At 36.8% G+C, this 14,318-nt stretch overlaps 1 protein-coding gene across 7 annotated transcripts in view; it reads left to right on the forward strand.

Moving 5' to 3' along the window:
* The window catches only part of srgap1a (SLIT-ROBO Rho GTPase activating protein 1a), a 113,532-nt gene that overhangs the window by 80,590 nt on the left and 18,624 nt on the right, over positions 1-14,318 (forward strand). For 3 of the 7 annotated variants that reach the window (XM_081373198.1, XM_081373199.1, XM_081373202.1), the window contains exons 10-18: positions 164-248; positions 944-971; positions 2,532-2,634; positions 5,270-5,330; positions 6,027-6,104; positions 6,499-6,633; positions 10,643-10,748; positions 11,009-11,233; positions 13,915-13,994. In XM_081373198.1, the coding sequence (XP_081229324.1) occupies positions 164-248; positions 944-971; positions 2,532-2,634; positions 5,270-5,330; positions 6,027-6,104; positions 6,499-6,633; positions 10,643-10,748; positions 11,009-11,233; positions 13,915-13,994 (901 nt within the window). The other 4 variants (XM_081373200.1, XM_081373201.1, XR_014030671.1 and 1 more) reach the window with 3 other exon arrangements.

Consider the following 14,318-nt stretch of genomic DNA (forward strand, 5'->3'; position numbering starts at 1 on the left):
ATCTTTATTTTTAATTATATTCTTTTGGCCGGTACTGTGTGTATTTTTTTTGTACATTGCATTTCATTTTAATTTAATTAATTAATGTATTTAATTCTGATTCTGTGCTTAAATGATCAAATGTTTTTGCTCTAATGCTTGTCTCAATTGTGTCTCTTCACAGAAGTTCCGTGAGTATCTGGAGGGCAGCAATCTTATCACTAAGCTCCAGGCAAAACACGATCTACTGAAGAGGACCCTTGGTGATGGTATTGTTTGCCTTTCTTTACTTATTCCTTCCTTCCAACATAGGGTCAACACTTTTAAACTGAAAGTACACAATTAATGATGAAAGTACTGTATAACAAATTTGGATCCTAATCCTCTTAGCCAGTAGAAACCAGCAGGAAGATGCTCATGACACGCCGCTGCTCATGTGGGTGATGCAACCTTATAATAACCTCATGTTAATTAATTTTGATAGTATGAAGGATTATAAATCCCTCGTCATGTAAAAATCTGCTCATCATGTTTTGGAGCCCGGGGCATTTCAGTCTTGTGTTGTGAACACTGCAGACTCTGCTGATAGAGGGCCATTGAGTGAACGCTGTGTGGGTGGGATCAACAAAGCTGTCAGGAACCCTGTTCCCTGGCATAAAATCAACCGTGTCAGTTTTTTAAAGATGTAGGCAGTAGTCTGCCTGCTGCTCTCTGGCACTTTGATGACATATTTTTATAGCTAAACAGGTACCTGTAGCTAAAACTTTTCAGCTGCTACTGCAGTGGAAATGTAGAATTTCTCTGCAAAACGTAACAATGTCCTAAAGGTGCATGTGTATGGATGTCCAGTTCCAGACAGATGGCTGGCTGTATGTGCTTTACTGAGCATAAACGAAAGCCTCCCCTGGGCCTATGAAGAACTGTATTGTCATATTCTCTCTCTCTCTCTCTCTCTCTCTCTCAGGTTACCGGCCTGAATATGCGACTACAAGGTAAAAATTGTTCACAGTTTGTCTTGTTTGTTGTCTTCTGAAACACATTAAGGTGCTAGATTTGATATTAGGTTATGTCAGACTTTCTTTCAAACTATCTATCTATCTATCTATCTATCTATCTATCTATCTATCTATCTATCTATCTATCTATCTATCTATCTATCTATCTATCTATCTATCTATCTATCTATCTATCTATCTATCTATCTATCTATCTATCTATCTATCTATCTATCGTATCTGTCTGTCTATCTGTCATTTATCATTTTATCATTGTCTATCATTTATCATTTTATCATTGTCAATATTCCAATCATTTGTTCTCATTCTACTCTATCTTTCTTTCATTTTATCTGTCATTCTATTTTTCTATTTGTCTGTCTGTCTATCATTCTTATATATTTCCAGTTGTTATATCTATCAGTTGTTCTATTGTTCTATTTGTCGTGCTATCCATTGTTCTATCATTCTATCTGTAGGTCTATCTATCTGTCTTTTGTTTTGTCTGTCATTCTATCTATTAGTTGTTCTGTCATTCTATGCATCTATCATTCTATGCATCCTTCTATCCATCATTCGTCCTGTCGGTCTATCTGTCGTTCTATGTATCTTTTTTCTATCCATCCATCTATCTATTGTTTGTTCTATCGACCTATCCATCATTCTATCAATTTGTCATTCTGTCTTTAGTTGTCTATTGTTGTCAATCGTTTTATTTTTCTATTTATCAGTCTTTCTATTGCTCATTCTATCTTTCTATCTGTTGTTATGTCTATCTAAAAGCACTTGTGAGAAAGTAGACCTGAAAGTTAAAGAGAAAAGGGTACATGCACAGATAAGATCCAAACAGTAGACCAGATGCTTGTGTTTGCTCTCTGCCATAATTCACCATATGTTCATGCAGCAATCTTCCCCGGGGTTCCTACCCACAATGCTTTGCACTAATAGTGCTCTTTAGATTCAGCCTCACCCAGAAATCCTAAAGTTTGAAAGCACATAAAAGCTCTCCTATTGATTAAAAGACAAGAGTGCAGAGTGAACTGAATTGGTTGAACTTGCATGTTACCCTTTTTTATTTTCTTTCAGTGTTAAGCTGTTGTTGCACATTTATAGTATATATAGTATAGCATATATACAGTTATAGATCCATTAAGGACATAGCATAAATTCTATCATAAAACAAGAACTGTATTCTGATATTGAAATGAACTCAGATTTTTAGGTAAAGGTATAACCCAATGTGATCCCACCAGCTCCCCAAGCCGAGCCAAAAGATTTCGTGCTTGGACATCTCTCGCACACCCACCTCCTGCTGTTCCCAGCAGACCTGCCATTTCCATGACCTTTGATGTGCGGTGGAAGTGAAGTTTATGAACAGGATATTGTCATGTGCAGATCACTGAGCTAGACACAATGGGAGCTTACCCCTAAATAACTTGAAATCACATGTCCACCACAAAGCTGTTCCATAAACTATGTGTGAGATATGAACTCATTAGTGGTGCGTTAGGCTTACAGTGCATATTCAAGATTAAAAGTGTAAACATCTCTTTATAGGCCTCCCAGTCTTCCTCCTAAACCGTTTGGCACACAGAGGCCCAGGCCACGCTCTGTATTTAACGTTAAGCTGTTTAATGGCAATTTGGAGTCATTTGTTAAGGTACTTAGAGCTTTTGGGTACTGTACTACCTGCACTGAATACCGCTGCTAATGCCATAATGATCCACGGCTACTTGCTTCTACTTGACTGATCATTATGGCTGGGGAAGGTATTTAAACAGAGCAGAAACGGGGGTATGTGTGGGTGTGTGTACACATGAAGCGAGATGACTGAGATAAAGTGAGCTTCAGGCATCAACATTCACCCAGTTGCTTCGGGGCAGCATGAAAGCCTCTTAAAGGGAAAGTTCACCTAAAAAAAAAGAAAGAAATCCCTGTCTTGTGCCATTCCAAACTAATGAGACAAATTATTCCGGACAATATAATTTTCTGGAATGTTCTAGAATGATCATTCTGCTCTTCTTCCATGCAGTGAAAGTGAATCCTAAAGATGTATGTTGTTAAAAGATGCAAATTGCATTAATAATGGTCCTTAGGCACTATATTCTAAGACTTTTGATATGTTTTGATATGTCATATGTTGTGTCCCAAATAATGCACTATACACTATGTGCGCAAATGTAATCAAATGCACTTTTTCTTTTTGGAATTTTTAGTGTGAACGCACTACTCACACTGTTTACACTACACAACAGCATTGTTCATAAGAACATAAATTGGGACTCACCTATACAATAGCTTTAAGTCATAATTAATTAGCGATTTAGGGATTCCTCTGCAATTTTAAACTTCTAGAATCTAAAAGCAAATCTAGAAGTTATGAAAGATGTGAACCAATGACATTGACTAGAATATTATTTTTCAGTATACCACTTTAGTCTGTTCCACAAGCTGTCGAATGACTTGAGGTCATATTGGCCACTTTTATGTCACTTTTAGGGTGCATCATTTTTTTGAGTTTGAGAGCATCTGATTCTATTCACTTTTGATGAATGGAAAGCAGAGTGACCTTTTATTTGTTTATTTTCTTGTGTTCCATGGAAAAAAGAAAGTCAAAAAGTTTTGGAATGACATAAGGGAGAGTAAATGATGACAGATTTTTTTAGGTGCAAAATTTCGGGGTAAATACTTGATGAGGAAAGTTATTTGATAATAGGATTCAATGTTGTGTCAGCACATCCCCTCTTTCTCTCTGTGAGGCTGGAGCTAATGGTGTAATTGGAAGACTAATAATGATTTTGTAGGCTGTTATTGGTGGCTTGTAGTGCTGGGACCAAATAACCTGGGGATCGCCTCTTTCTCTCTGTTTTTTCTGCTCTCTCACTCTCTGGCTCTTTGTCCTGTCGTTCTGCTGTCCTTCTCTCATAGTCGTGGACGACGGAACTCACACACAAGGCACCAGGTACAGAAACAGTCGGCTTGTCCTGATTAGCTCATTGCTTCATGTCTCTCTAAGCTTCCAGTAGTTCAACTTCCAGTCACCTCTGCTTAATCCTAAGGAGCTGTGAACCATGTACAGTGGCGTCTGAATGTCCGAGACCACACTGATTCTGGGATTTCTATTTAAAACGGGAAACAAAGAAACTAAGAAAAGTTATAAATTGAAATGAATAGGAATATTTGTCTACGAATTTCAATTTCTTCTTTTCAACTTTTCAGTCAAATGGTTATGTTGATAATATAATCTGTAAGGGAAATGTTTTAATTAAATTATCATTATGCGTAATAGAAGCTTTTTCAGTAGTGGTCTCAGACTTTTGGACCCCAAAGTAAATGTGTCCATGTTCTTGACAAGAGTTCATCCTTCTTGGCTTCAGTGACCATAATGCACACAATTATGATTGATTAATTTTAATTGAGAAAATATCCCACAATTTTAAAACTTTTCACAAATAATAATTATAATAAAAATAATACAGTGTAGTTTATTTAGTAATTTAGCACATTTCATTCACTGTAGAAATTTAGTTCTTTACACAGACTAAAAATAATTTCTAGGATTGAGATTATAAATCAATCTGCATAAGATTTCTACATAGAACTTACAATACTTATGATTAATTATTGCCCAACATTTTTAATATCCCATCAGTATATGAAGTGTTGCACAGCAAAGTGCAGTTTCCAGCATTCATAACTTTACCACCTCTGTTTCAATTATGATTTATGATTCGTTGCAGATGTACAGTATCAATATTTAAACATGTTCATGGCAGCACATTTTGTTTTCACCTTATTGCAATGATCATAGCTGGGAAATGTTGCCTGTGAGGTCTGCCTCAGTTCCTGGCACTGCCACAGTGTTCGTACTTAGCACATATTCCCTGGGTTAAAAGCAGATAACAGCATTTTTAAAAGCTTGTAAGACAGAGTGTAGCCGAACACTGAACAAACAGCCCTAACCCCACACAACAAGCAGCCCGCACCCTAGGATCACATAGCTGGATTCACTAAACCATTTCGAGTTTTCCACCGGTGGCATTTGCTCCATTCATGTTCAAGAACCATGTTAGCATGTAGATCTAAGTTGTCATTTTGTTTCCTGTCTTGGATCGGTTAAAGCCCAAAATCGTAGGTGTGCTCTTTAAAAAGAGTCTGTAGGAGTCAAGAAGGATTATCTTATCATCTCTGACATGAATGATACATGGTGTGTGGTAAATTTTCAGTTGGTTTAGAGCTAGACTGATTGCTTGGCTCATATCCTGAGTTAATGCCCATGTTTGTCTTGTTTTAAGGACTCTGGACAAGCAATACCTCGAGTTGTTGAGAGCTCTATTCGATTCATCAACCTATATGGTAAGTTATATTGCAAATGTCTTGCAACTCAAACCATACAATACACATAATTCCTTAGAACGGCCCGCCATTGTCAGTGCACCAGAAAAGCCCAAAGAAATTGTTCTGCTACTGTCTTTAAACTTGCTACCTAAATGCTACCTGTTCTGTCATTGGTTATCTGAAGTTTGGGACTGATTCAGTTAGTCTGGGTTGTTCCAAATCCGTCCTATTCCAGTGTAGGCCATGCACAAACTTGTTTCAGATCTATTGTAAGTTTGCTGTTGTGCTTTCCTGCCAACATTAGAGGACGTTCAATCCAAAGAGGTCTTTATCATATGCTTGTATTAACTGTGCGAGCACAGTCATATATCTTGTGCGTCTATTGTAAGCGCCGAAAGCTGTCTGTGTGTGGCCGTCTAACTGGAACTATAGAGACATTTTTAATTAATCTTTTCTGACCCTCATCCAAGCTTTCCATTTAAAAGCTAATCCGGACTGACGGATGTTTTTGTAGAAGTTGATTGCAGTCTCTCTCCTTCATTCATTATCTTTAATTAGAAAAAGGGAACTTTTCTAAAGCACAGGGCTTAGCTTTTGAGGTTGGGATTTGACCGTGGTTACTACGGACCAGCCTTTATTTCCAGTGGATTTAAATGAACATGGGAAGACATCTTATTCAAACACTTATTTCAGTTTCTCTCTTTATTTTTTTAGGCCTCCAACATCAAGGAATATTCCGAGTGTCTGGATCTCAAGTTGAAGTCAATGATATCAAGAACTCATTTGAGAGAGGTGTGTGTGTGTGGTAACAGAGTTCAGGTTTCTAAAATAGCTCTGAAAGTGCTGTCACTGCTGAATAATAATGAATATCTTATGTCTTCAATGTCATGTGAGCTATGAACCTAAATTCATATGATTTAAGGACCTTGACTATAGTGTTTTTGGCAAAACATCTACTAGGGAAAACTTTATCTTGTTATTTATATAGATCTATTTCAATATTTCTTGCATGTAAAGAGAAGCTAAAATTATTTACCATAATTTCTGTTTTGTTTTCAGCAAATGCTGATATTTTGTTTACCAGTATAAAAAACGATTGTGTCTGTGTGTATCTCATTTGTATGTTTTAGATAAAAAAAATAATGTAAATGTAAACAGCAGATTTGATGAATAATATGTCTTTTAGGTAACGATCCTCTGACAGACGAAGAGAACAACCACGATATAAACTCTGTTGCGGGTGTTTTGAAGCTCTACTTTCGAGGTTTGGAGAACCCTCTGTTTCCAAAGGAAAGATTCAATGATCTAATCTCCTGTGTCAGTAAGTGCCTCATTTTTTTTCTTTCTATTGACCTGCAGCTGTAAATCTGTCATTGATTCTCAGTGTGAATTAACAGTGCTTTGAACTGTTATCGTGTACACTCAGATGAAGAGATCTTAGTCATTTGCCCCCAACAGTGGCACAGTGACTTTCTTCACTGTATGACAAGACGTCCTGCGCCTCAGGCTAACGCTAACAGCCTTACGTACCCTCCATTACAGCGCAGTGTGTGTTCCACCACGGCATGACACATTAGAGCTTCAGTTGGTCCTTCAACCGGCATGAATGCAACGTTGTGTGTGTTTGAAAGAGCTCAGAATGCGTGCTTTATCATCATCACAGATGACGCTAGGTTGCACTGAATGAATGTAGAATGACACCGTGATGCTCAATCCTTTCATTTGGGTTAATGGGATGTTTGTTATCCACAGCTCGAATCAATTAAGAGAGGGGTAAGCTGTGCCACTTTTGATACAAAGTTGTCCTCTTATCAAAGGACAATATATGGGCGATGTGCATTTGAAATAAAAATATAAGTAATGAACAACAGATTTTTGTATTTAAATTATTTAATTGAAATACGTATTAAACCAGTTCAGTGCAATTTCCATTAAAAATACATTCCAAACCATTTCGTATTAGTTAATTCCACTGGCACAGTTTACCCTGAAGCATCTGACAAACTTTAGCCCACAGATACAATTTTGGGGAAAATCAATCATTTAATAATTCATGGATTAATATTTAGCTAAATAATTCAAATGGTTTTATGCTATTAGGGTTTCCTTGCATACATAAACATTTTTAAACCTGGATAAATTTACTTTGACATTTCCCTGCCATGTAGAAATATTATTTTGACATGCCAAAAAGTTTTTTGCATAAAAAATATCCCTTATAGCTATTTATGTCCGACCCTTTTTAAATATTTGTTCTCATATCAAAATTTGTGCAGAGCTATAATAAGGTGCCGTGAGTTTGCATGTGTGGGTTGGGTGGGTTTTTGTTTGTCTGTACGTGTGGAGGAATGTCAAGGCGTGTGTTCATACATAGTCGACCAACTAGCGGTCTTGTGCCTGTGACACTCCGTAGTGTGACTAATGGGGATTCCCTGCTGTTTACATTTACACACGACTTACCCCTTCCCAGCATACCACACACTCCCTCGAACACACATGGCCTCTCCTGTTTTCTGTCCTTGGCAGATCTATATATAGACTTTCAGAGTTGTTCGTTCACTGCACTGTAGGAGATCAGTTCATGTTGTGTAGCTGGAGACATGTGCCTTTTCTGTGGTGAGGCTTGACAGTTCTTTAAATTGCTTCTTTTGCTCAGGATCCATGTTGGAAACCCTGTTTCATCCTCAAGTACGACAGATAACACGAGAAGCATATTAACAAAAGCCCAGGTCTTTTTCCCAAATGGTGACGTGGTTATTTTAAGCTGCTGTCGGAGGATGAATCGGGGATCTGTGTGGACGAGAGCAGATCACATCAGTTTTTAAATATGTTCTACAGAGGCTGGTTTTGCTTATGTGTCTCACAGCCAACACATGGGATCCGATGAGGTCAAGATGTAGTTGTTGATCTGAAGCTATGTTTGGAATGAGCTAGTGGCAAATAGCATGTTGTGCAGGATACACTTCATATTTTTTTTAAATAGTATTTGCAACAGTATGCCAACATTTCAAAAAGTTGTATGCTAAAGTAATTGTCATGTAATTGTTTAAATTGAGTCACATCCAGTGTCGACTTTTTTAAAGCATTTTTGGTCACACTTTAGATTTGGGTACAATTCTCACCATTAACTAACTATTAACTACGACTTTTGCCTCAAACTCTTAATTCCTGCTTATTAATAATTAGTAAGGTAGTTGTTAGGTTTAGGTATTGGGTAGGATTAGGAATGTAGAATAAGGTCATGCAGAATAAGGCATTAATATGTGCTTTATAAGTACTAATAAACAGCCAACATCTTAGTAATATGCATGCTAATAAGCAACATAATAAGATAATAAGTGGAATTGTTTTGGCAGTCAGAGCAAAAAGTAAAATTAGAAGGAGATCAGAAAAATGTTGATATTGCTACTGGTTCAGTCACCATACTAGAAATGCATTGTGGGATACTGTACTGTGTTGTAAAGATTCCAACAGTTCCCGTCCTATTTTTCAGTAGCCTTGATTCCGAATATTTTAAAACAGTCTCCATTTAAGAGTTATAAGCCATGACCCAACCAACCAGCTACAAGGTGAATCACAACCAGAAATTTTGAAGCAAAAAAAGTTTTTGAAAATCGGACAAAAAGATAAAGGTACAAGACTGTATACTTAACGGCTTTAATGAGAGTAAGAACTAATCCCATGAAGCATCGCAAATGAGATAATAAAAATAAAAATGAATAATTATTAAACTCTTGATTGAAGATGTTTATTATGCATCGAGAAAGTATTTTGTTTATAGAAAATATGCATATACAATAATATAATTCCACTTTTACATGCAAGTATAAGTTGAAACAATGCTGTCTGGTGGCTTCAACAAAAGCATATATCATCGATTTAACAACCTCATAGCTCACATAGGTCTGTCTTTTAAGGTCTGTAGGTTAAAAATCAATTCCCCTGGAGAAAATTAATGGTATTTTGACTGTTGACTTCTGCACGTTTTGACTTGTAGGTATTTACATAGTTTGTGCATAACAGAAATTTGCATACTCTGCACAGTTGACAGTCTGCATATAGCATAAATAGTATGTAGTTTGAAAAATGTAGTTTGTAGTTTTGTACAAAAGGAGTAGGAGTACTAGTATGAGATTTCAAACACAGCCTGAGAGCGCATTACTAAGGAGACGGTAAAGATGCTTGATGGAATTCCAGAAGGGACAGGAAGTGAGTTAAAAAACCCAAGTGCTGCAGGAATACTCACACACGTTTCTGCGATGCCAGTCTTCTGGATTAATCTTTAAGCTCCTTAAAATGAAGAGTTAAATAGTTTTGAAACTTTACCTCCTTTAATGCTCTGTTAATCAGCTTTTTTAGTTGCAGGGTGAGGGCAGGCAACAATTTAGTTTAAATGAATCGTCTCATTTAGTTTAATATTCACTCTCCTTTGACAGAGCACTTGTTTAATTTGCTCTGCATTTTGGTTAAAACACTGAAGCAATGTCATGTTTTTCATGTTTTTATATTTTATTTCAGCTTTATTTCAATTACCAAAAATTATTTTTAATAGTTTTAGTTGTAACAACAATGCAAATCGAAAATAAGTCATTTGTTTTGCAGTGATTGTTGGCCATTGGAAATGTCCATTTGCAACATGACAAGATTTGGCAGAGTTTAACTTTGTGCTAATGAACGCTGTTGTAATGTTTTTTTTCCACCACACATAATGAGTTCAGCCTTGTAACTCTATGAATAGAGCTGCAATGATGTGGTTATCTGTGAATTAGCATGTTCAGATGGAAGCATGTCATTAGATACTCAAGGCTACTAAGTGGCGTGGATGACAAAGGCGACCCTGAATAATCATTTCTGAATGTCATGTAGGACAAGCATTTGTTCAGGACTCCTACGCTGTCTCTACATGAAAAAACGTGAATGCAGTCTATGCGATCTATGCGAATTTTCATGTGTCATGTTCAACCTAATGAGGTGTGTAATATATATATACTGTGTCTGTATATACTATATGTATATACACATATATAAAAAGAGAGAGAGAGAGACTATTGGTGAGTGGTGGGATGAGATGATGATGTGTTGAATTATTTATTAATACTGTAACTGTCTGTGCAATTGCTTCTAGGTTTGTGAAGGAAGTGTTAGTACCTGTATACTGAAAGTTTATGCGTGTTAGTTGTTTTTAAAAATTCCTCTTTCTGAATTTTGATACTGTATGTCAGATTTTCTTTTCTTTCAAACATTATATATAATTAGATAATTGTATTGCTCTTTGATTTTTGCTTGATTTCTTAATTTTTACTCTCTTATTCTCTCTCTTTCTCTTGTAGGAATTGAGAATCTGTATGAGAGAGCGCTGTATATTCGAAAGATCCTTCTGACTTCACCCAGATCAGTGCTCGTTGTCATGCGATATCTGTTCGCCTTCCTCAACCAGTAAGTCTGAATGTCTCACAAAAACACAGAAAGCTTTAAAAATGCAAATAACATACATATGTCTGAAATAAGTATTGATGATATAATACGCCACTTGATTGTGAATGAATATCACTTTTTGATCCAAAATCATTCCTAGATCCATATCATAAAGAAATTCTCAGACCAAACTCGAACTTGACTATCTGATTAAGAGCCAAACCAGAACCATCTTGCTTTTTTTTGCTGGTTGCCTAATAGCTTGTTCGTATTTCCTGCAGCTTGTCCCAGTACAGTGATGAAAACATGATGGACCCCTATAATCTGGCCATCTGCTTTGGCCCCACCCTCATGCCCACTCCAGAAACTCAGGACCAGGTCTCCTGCCAGGCCCATGTCAATGAGGTGATCAAAACCATCATCATCCACCACGAGACCATCTTTCCTGATTCAAAGGAGCTTGACGGCCCCCTGTATGAGAAGTGTATGGCAGGCGGAGATTATTGGTGAGTGGTGTGATGAGATGGTGATGCTGTTTTTAATAATTTATTTTTAACTGTCTGGGTAACTGCGTCTAGGTAGGTGTAAGTAAGATAGATGTTCAGGGGTTGCTCAAACTGAGAGAAATCTTGTTAAAGCTTGTTAAAGTCAGTGTTTGGGCTTGCGTTTGACTATTGTATTTTTCTGTACTATATTATTAGTGGTGGTATCCGGACATCCATGGTGTGACTGAAGTGAAAAAATTTGTTTTAATAAAAAAAAATATTATTCAGTGCTATAGTGAGTCACATATTTTGTTAGCACAGTTTTAGGGTGTGACCGCTTTGTTTTGAAGAGCAGGTCTTGTTGATCCAGGAAAGGAGGATACATCCTTACAAAAGATTTGGAAGAAGGTAATACAGGTCCTGTCTGTTAAAAAAATCATACAGAGTCATACAGGAATTCGAATTGGAATGACATGAGGGTGAATTTCAATCAATTTTTGGAGGTGAATTTTTCTTCAGTGTGGATTATGTGTGATGTTTGTTTTCTTTCAAACTCTGAATTAGCAGAAATTTGTGTTATAAAATGGCCTCGTATTTCTCGTTCTTTGTCTGTGAGGATATACTGGGCCCTAGGCCAAAAGTTTGTATTTAAAATGCACTTAATATCACAGGTATGTGTGCCTGGATCTAGAGAGTGACGGGACCAGCTGCATCTAAGCTGTGTTTGGATTCGGTGTGGGTAATTATTTGAAATGATGTCGTGCGGATATTGTGAACTCTTTAGTCGAGGTAGGACACTTTTTAGAGGCCGAAGGGTTTGGAGACCTTTAACTAGGTGAGACAGAATGAAACCTTGATAATTGCAGCCATCAAGGTAAGAAAAGATCGCCGGCCAAACCAACGCTCATTTCTCTCCGAAATACCCATGGATGAGAAGAGGAAAGAGACATTTTCCGCCAACTCCACAGCTGTGTGTATGTGTTGGCTAGTGATTTTGTTGTCTCAAAGAGAGCGGCCCAACTCCCACAAGTCTTCATTCCCCAAACTGAAGCAAAACACCTGCCACTGCAAGAATCTGTACTTGAGCACTTCAAATCATTACATCCTTAAACTCGCCGAAGCCGGTTCTCGTATTTTCCCCTTTGGTAGTGTGGCATGTGGGAGTGGCAGAGCTCTGTTTGAAATGACTTTACTGTGTGTCAGGGGTAATCTGCAAGGATGTGAAGGGCATTACTGCCAGTCTCAGTAACCGTGCTGTGCCACTGACAGAATCCCAATCACCCTGCCCAACTCCTCCTGAATACTAATGACAGCTTCTGTACTTTTTGCTCGATGCTGAGTTTTACTCAGGCTGTGACTTAACTATTTGTCTCCCTGTGCATGCATTTAGTTATGTAAGGAAGTATACATACACTACCGTTCAAAGGTTTGGGGTCGTTAAGATGTTTTTGAAAGTTCTTATGCTTACCAAGGCTGCATTTATTTAATCAAAAATTCAATTAAAACATTAATATTGTGAAATATTATTAGAATATAAAATAACAGTTTTCTATTTTAATATGTTTTGAAATGTATTCCTGTGATGGCTAAGCTGAATCTTCAGCGTCATTACTCCAGTCTTCAAGATCACATGATCCTTCAGAAATCATTCTAATAAGCTGATTTGGTGCTCAAAAAGCTTTTCTTATGTATGAGGTTTTACAACCAGTCCTAGTAAGAATCCTTATCATTGTTGAAAACACTAAGAAATGTCACTACATCATTTTCAAAAATATATATGTATAGTGCATTCAAATAGTTAATAGCACAGCTAGCTGTGGATTATCCCACTTATACCATGGTCATTTGCCAGCATTGAGAACTTAAAGCTGTCATTGAAGTTTGCAGTGCAATAACTTAAAGCTGTCATTGAAGTTTGCAGTGCAATATTTGACTGGAAGGGTAAAAATGAAAATAAAAATTATTTTAGTAAGTTACGGCTCGCTAGATCTAGCTTTCTGCCTGCTTTGAATCAGACACAGAGATCAAATAGTGCGGTAAGATTACGTTCATTTGAATTAATGAATTATAGCATTTATTTGAATTAATTATCTAGAGAGAGAGGGGAAGGAAGGAGGGAGGGAGAGAGATGAATGAGGCAATGAAGCTGTGAGTTTAGCTACTTCAAAAACAGCGATTTTACCCCCTCGTTTCTGAGAAAAATAATGTAGCAATTCAGCAGATAAAGTATTTTATTAATAATGCTCCTGAAAGGTTCTTTGTGTGCTTCAGTGAAAGAAGTGCATTAATATAGAACAGTGAATAAACTGACTGGAACTACCTCTGCATTCAGCGGTTTGAATGCACACCTTCCAGCCAATCAGAATCGAGTATTCAGACAGACAATGGGATAAATATATTTTAATCTTTTTTTTTTTTTTTTTTACTTAAAAAAATAAATAAAAAAGATTTATGTATAGACATAGACCCTACAAATGTATGTGTCTACAAAATTAATTTAATCAAGCATTTAGATCAAAAGTTTTTTAAGCTCATGAGAAACACTTACTTGGCTGAAATTTAGTTATTCTGTCCTTAAATATTGAGTTTTCAGATGCTGTAAATGCCACAATCTATTAAGTATTTTAAAAAATAGTTTATATAACCTATAGTTCATTATTTTAATTATTCGTCTTGATTTATTTCCTCTTTTTTTCCTGCAGTGAGAGTCCATACAGTGAACATGGAGCTCTTGAGGAGGTTGATCAGGATGGAGGAATTGAGACCCACACCAGTGAGGATGGTATGTTTATTTTGTTTAACAAAGTTTAAGTTTGTGGTTCGGTCGGATATGACAATAGAAAATAAAAAGTGAAGTGAGGAGTATATTACTTACATGTTCTATACTTGTCATTATTCCCATTGTCTCAGAATGGCTTCAGCCAATGTCCATTAAGCCTCTGGATTGATTTTACTTCACATGACGTTTTCTGACCTGGCCAGTCAAGGGTTAATCTCTGTGTGCACTGACCTCTGGGTAATCACTTTTCACAGCTCTAAATGAAATGATTAGAGAGTGGAGAACTACGTCCAGCTATTTGGTCCTTCCTTTTGTTTTCTAATCCTT

Source organism: Scardinius erythrophthalmus, assembly GCF_964197995.2.
Source record: "Scardinius erythrophthalmus genome assembly, chromosome: 8".
NCBI lineage: Eukaryota > Metazoa > Chordata > Actinopteri > Cypriniformes > Leuciscidae > Scardinius > Scardinius erythrophthalmus.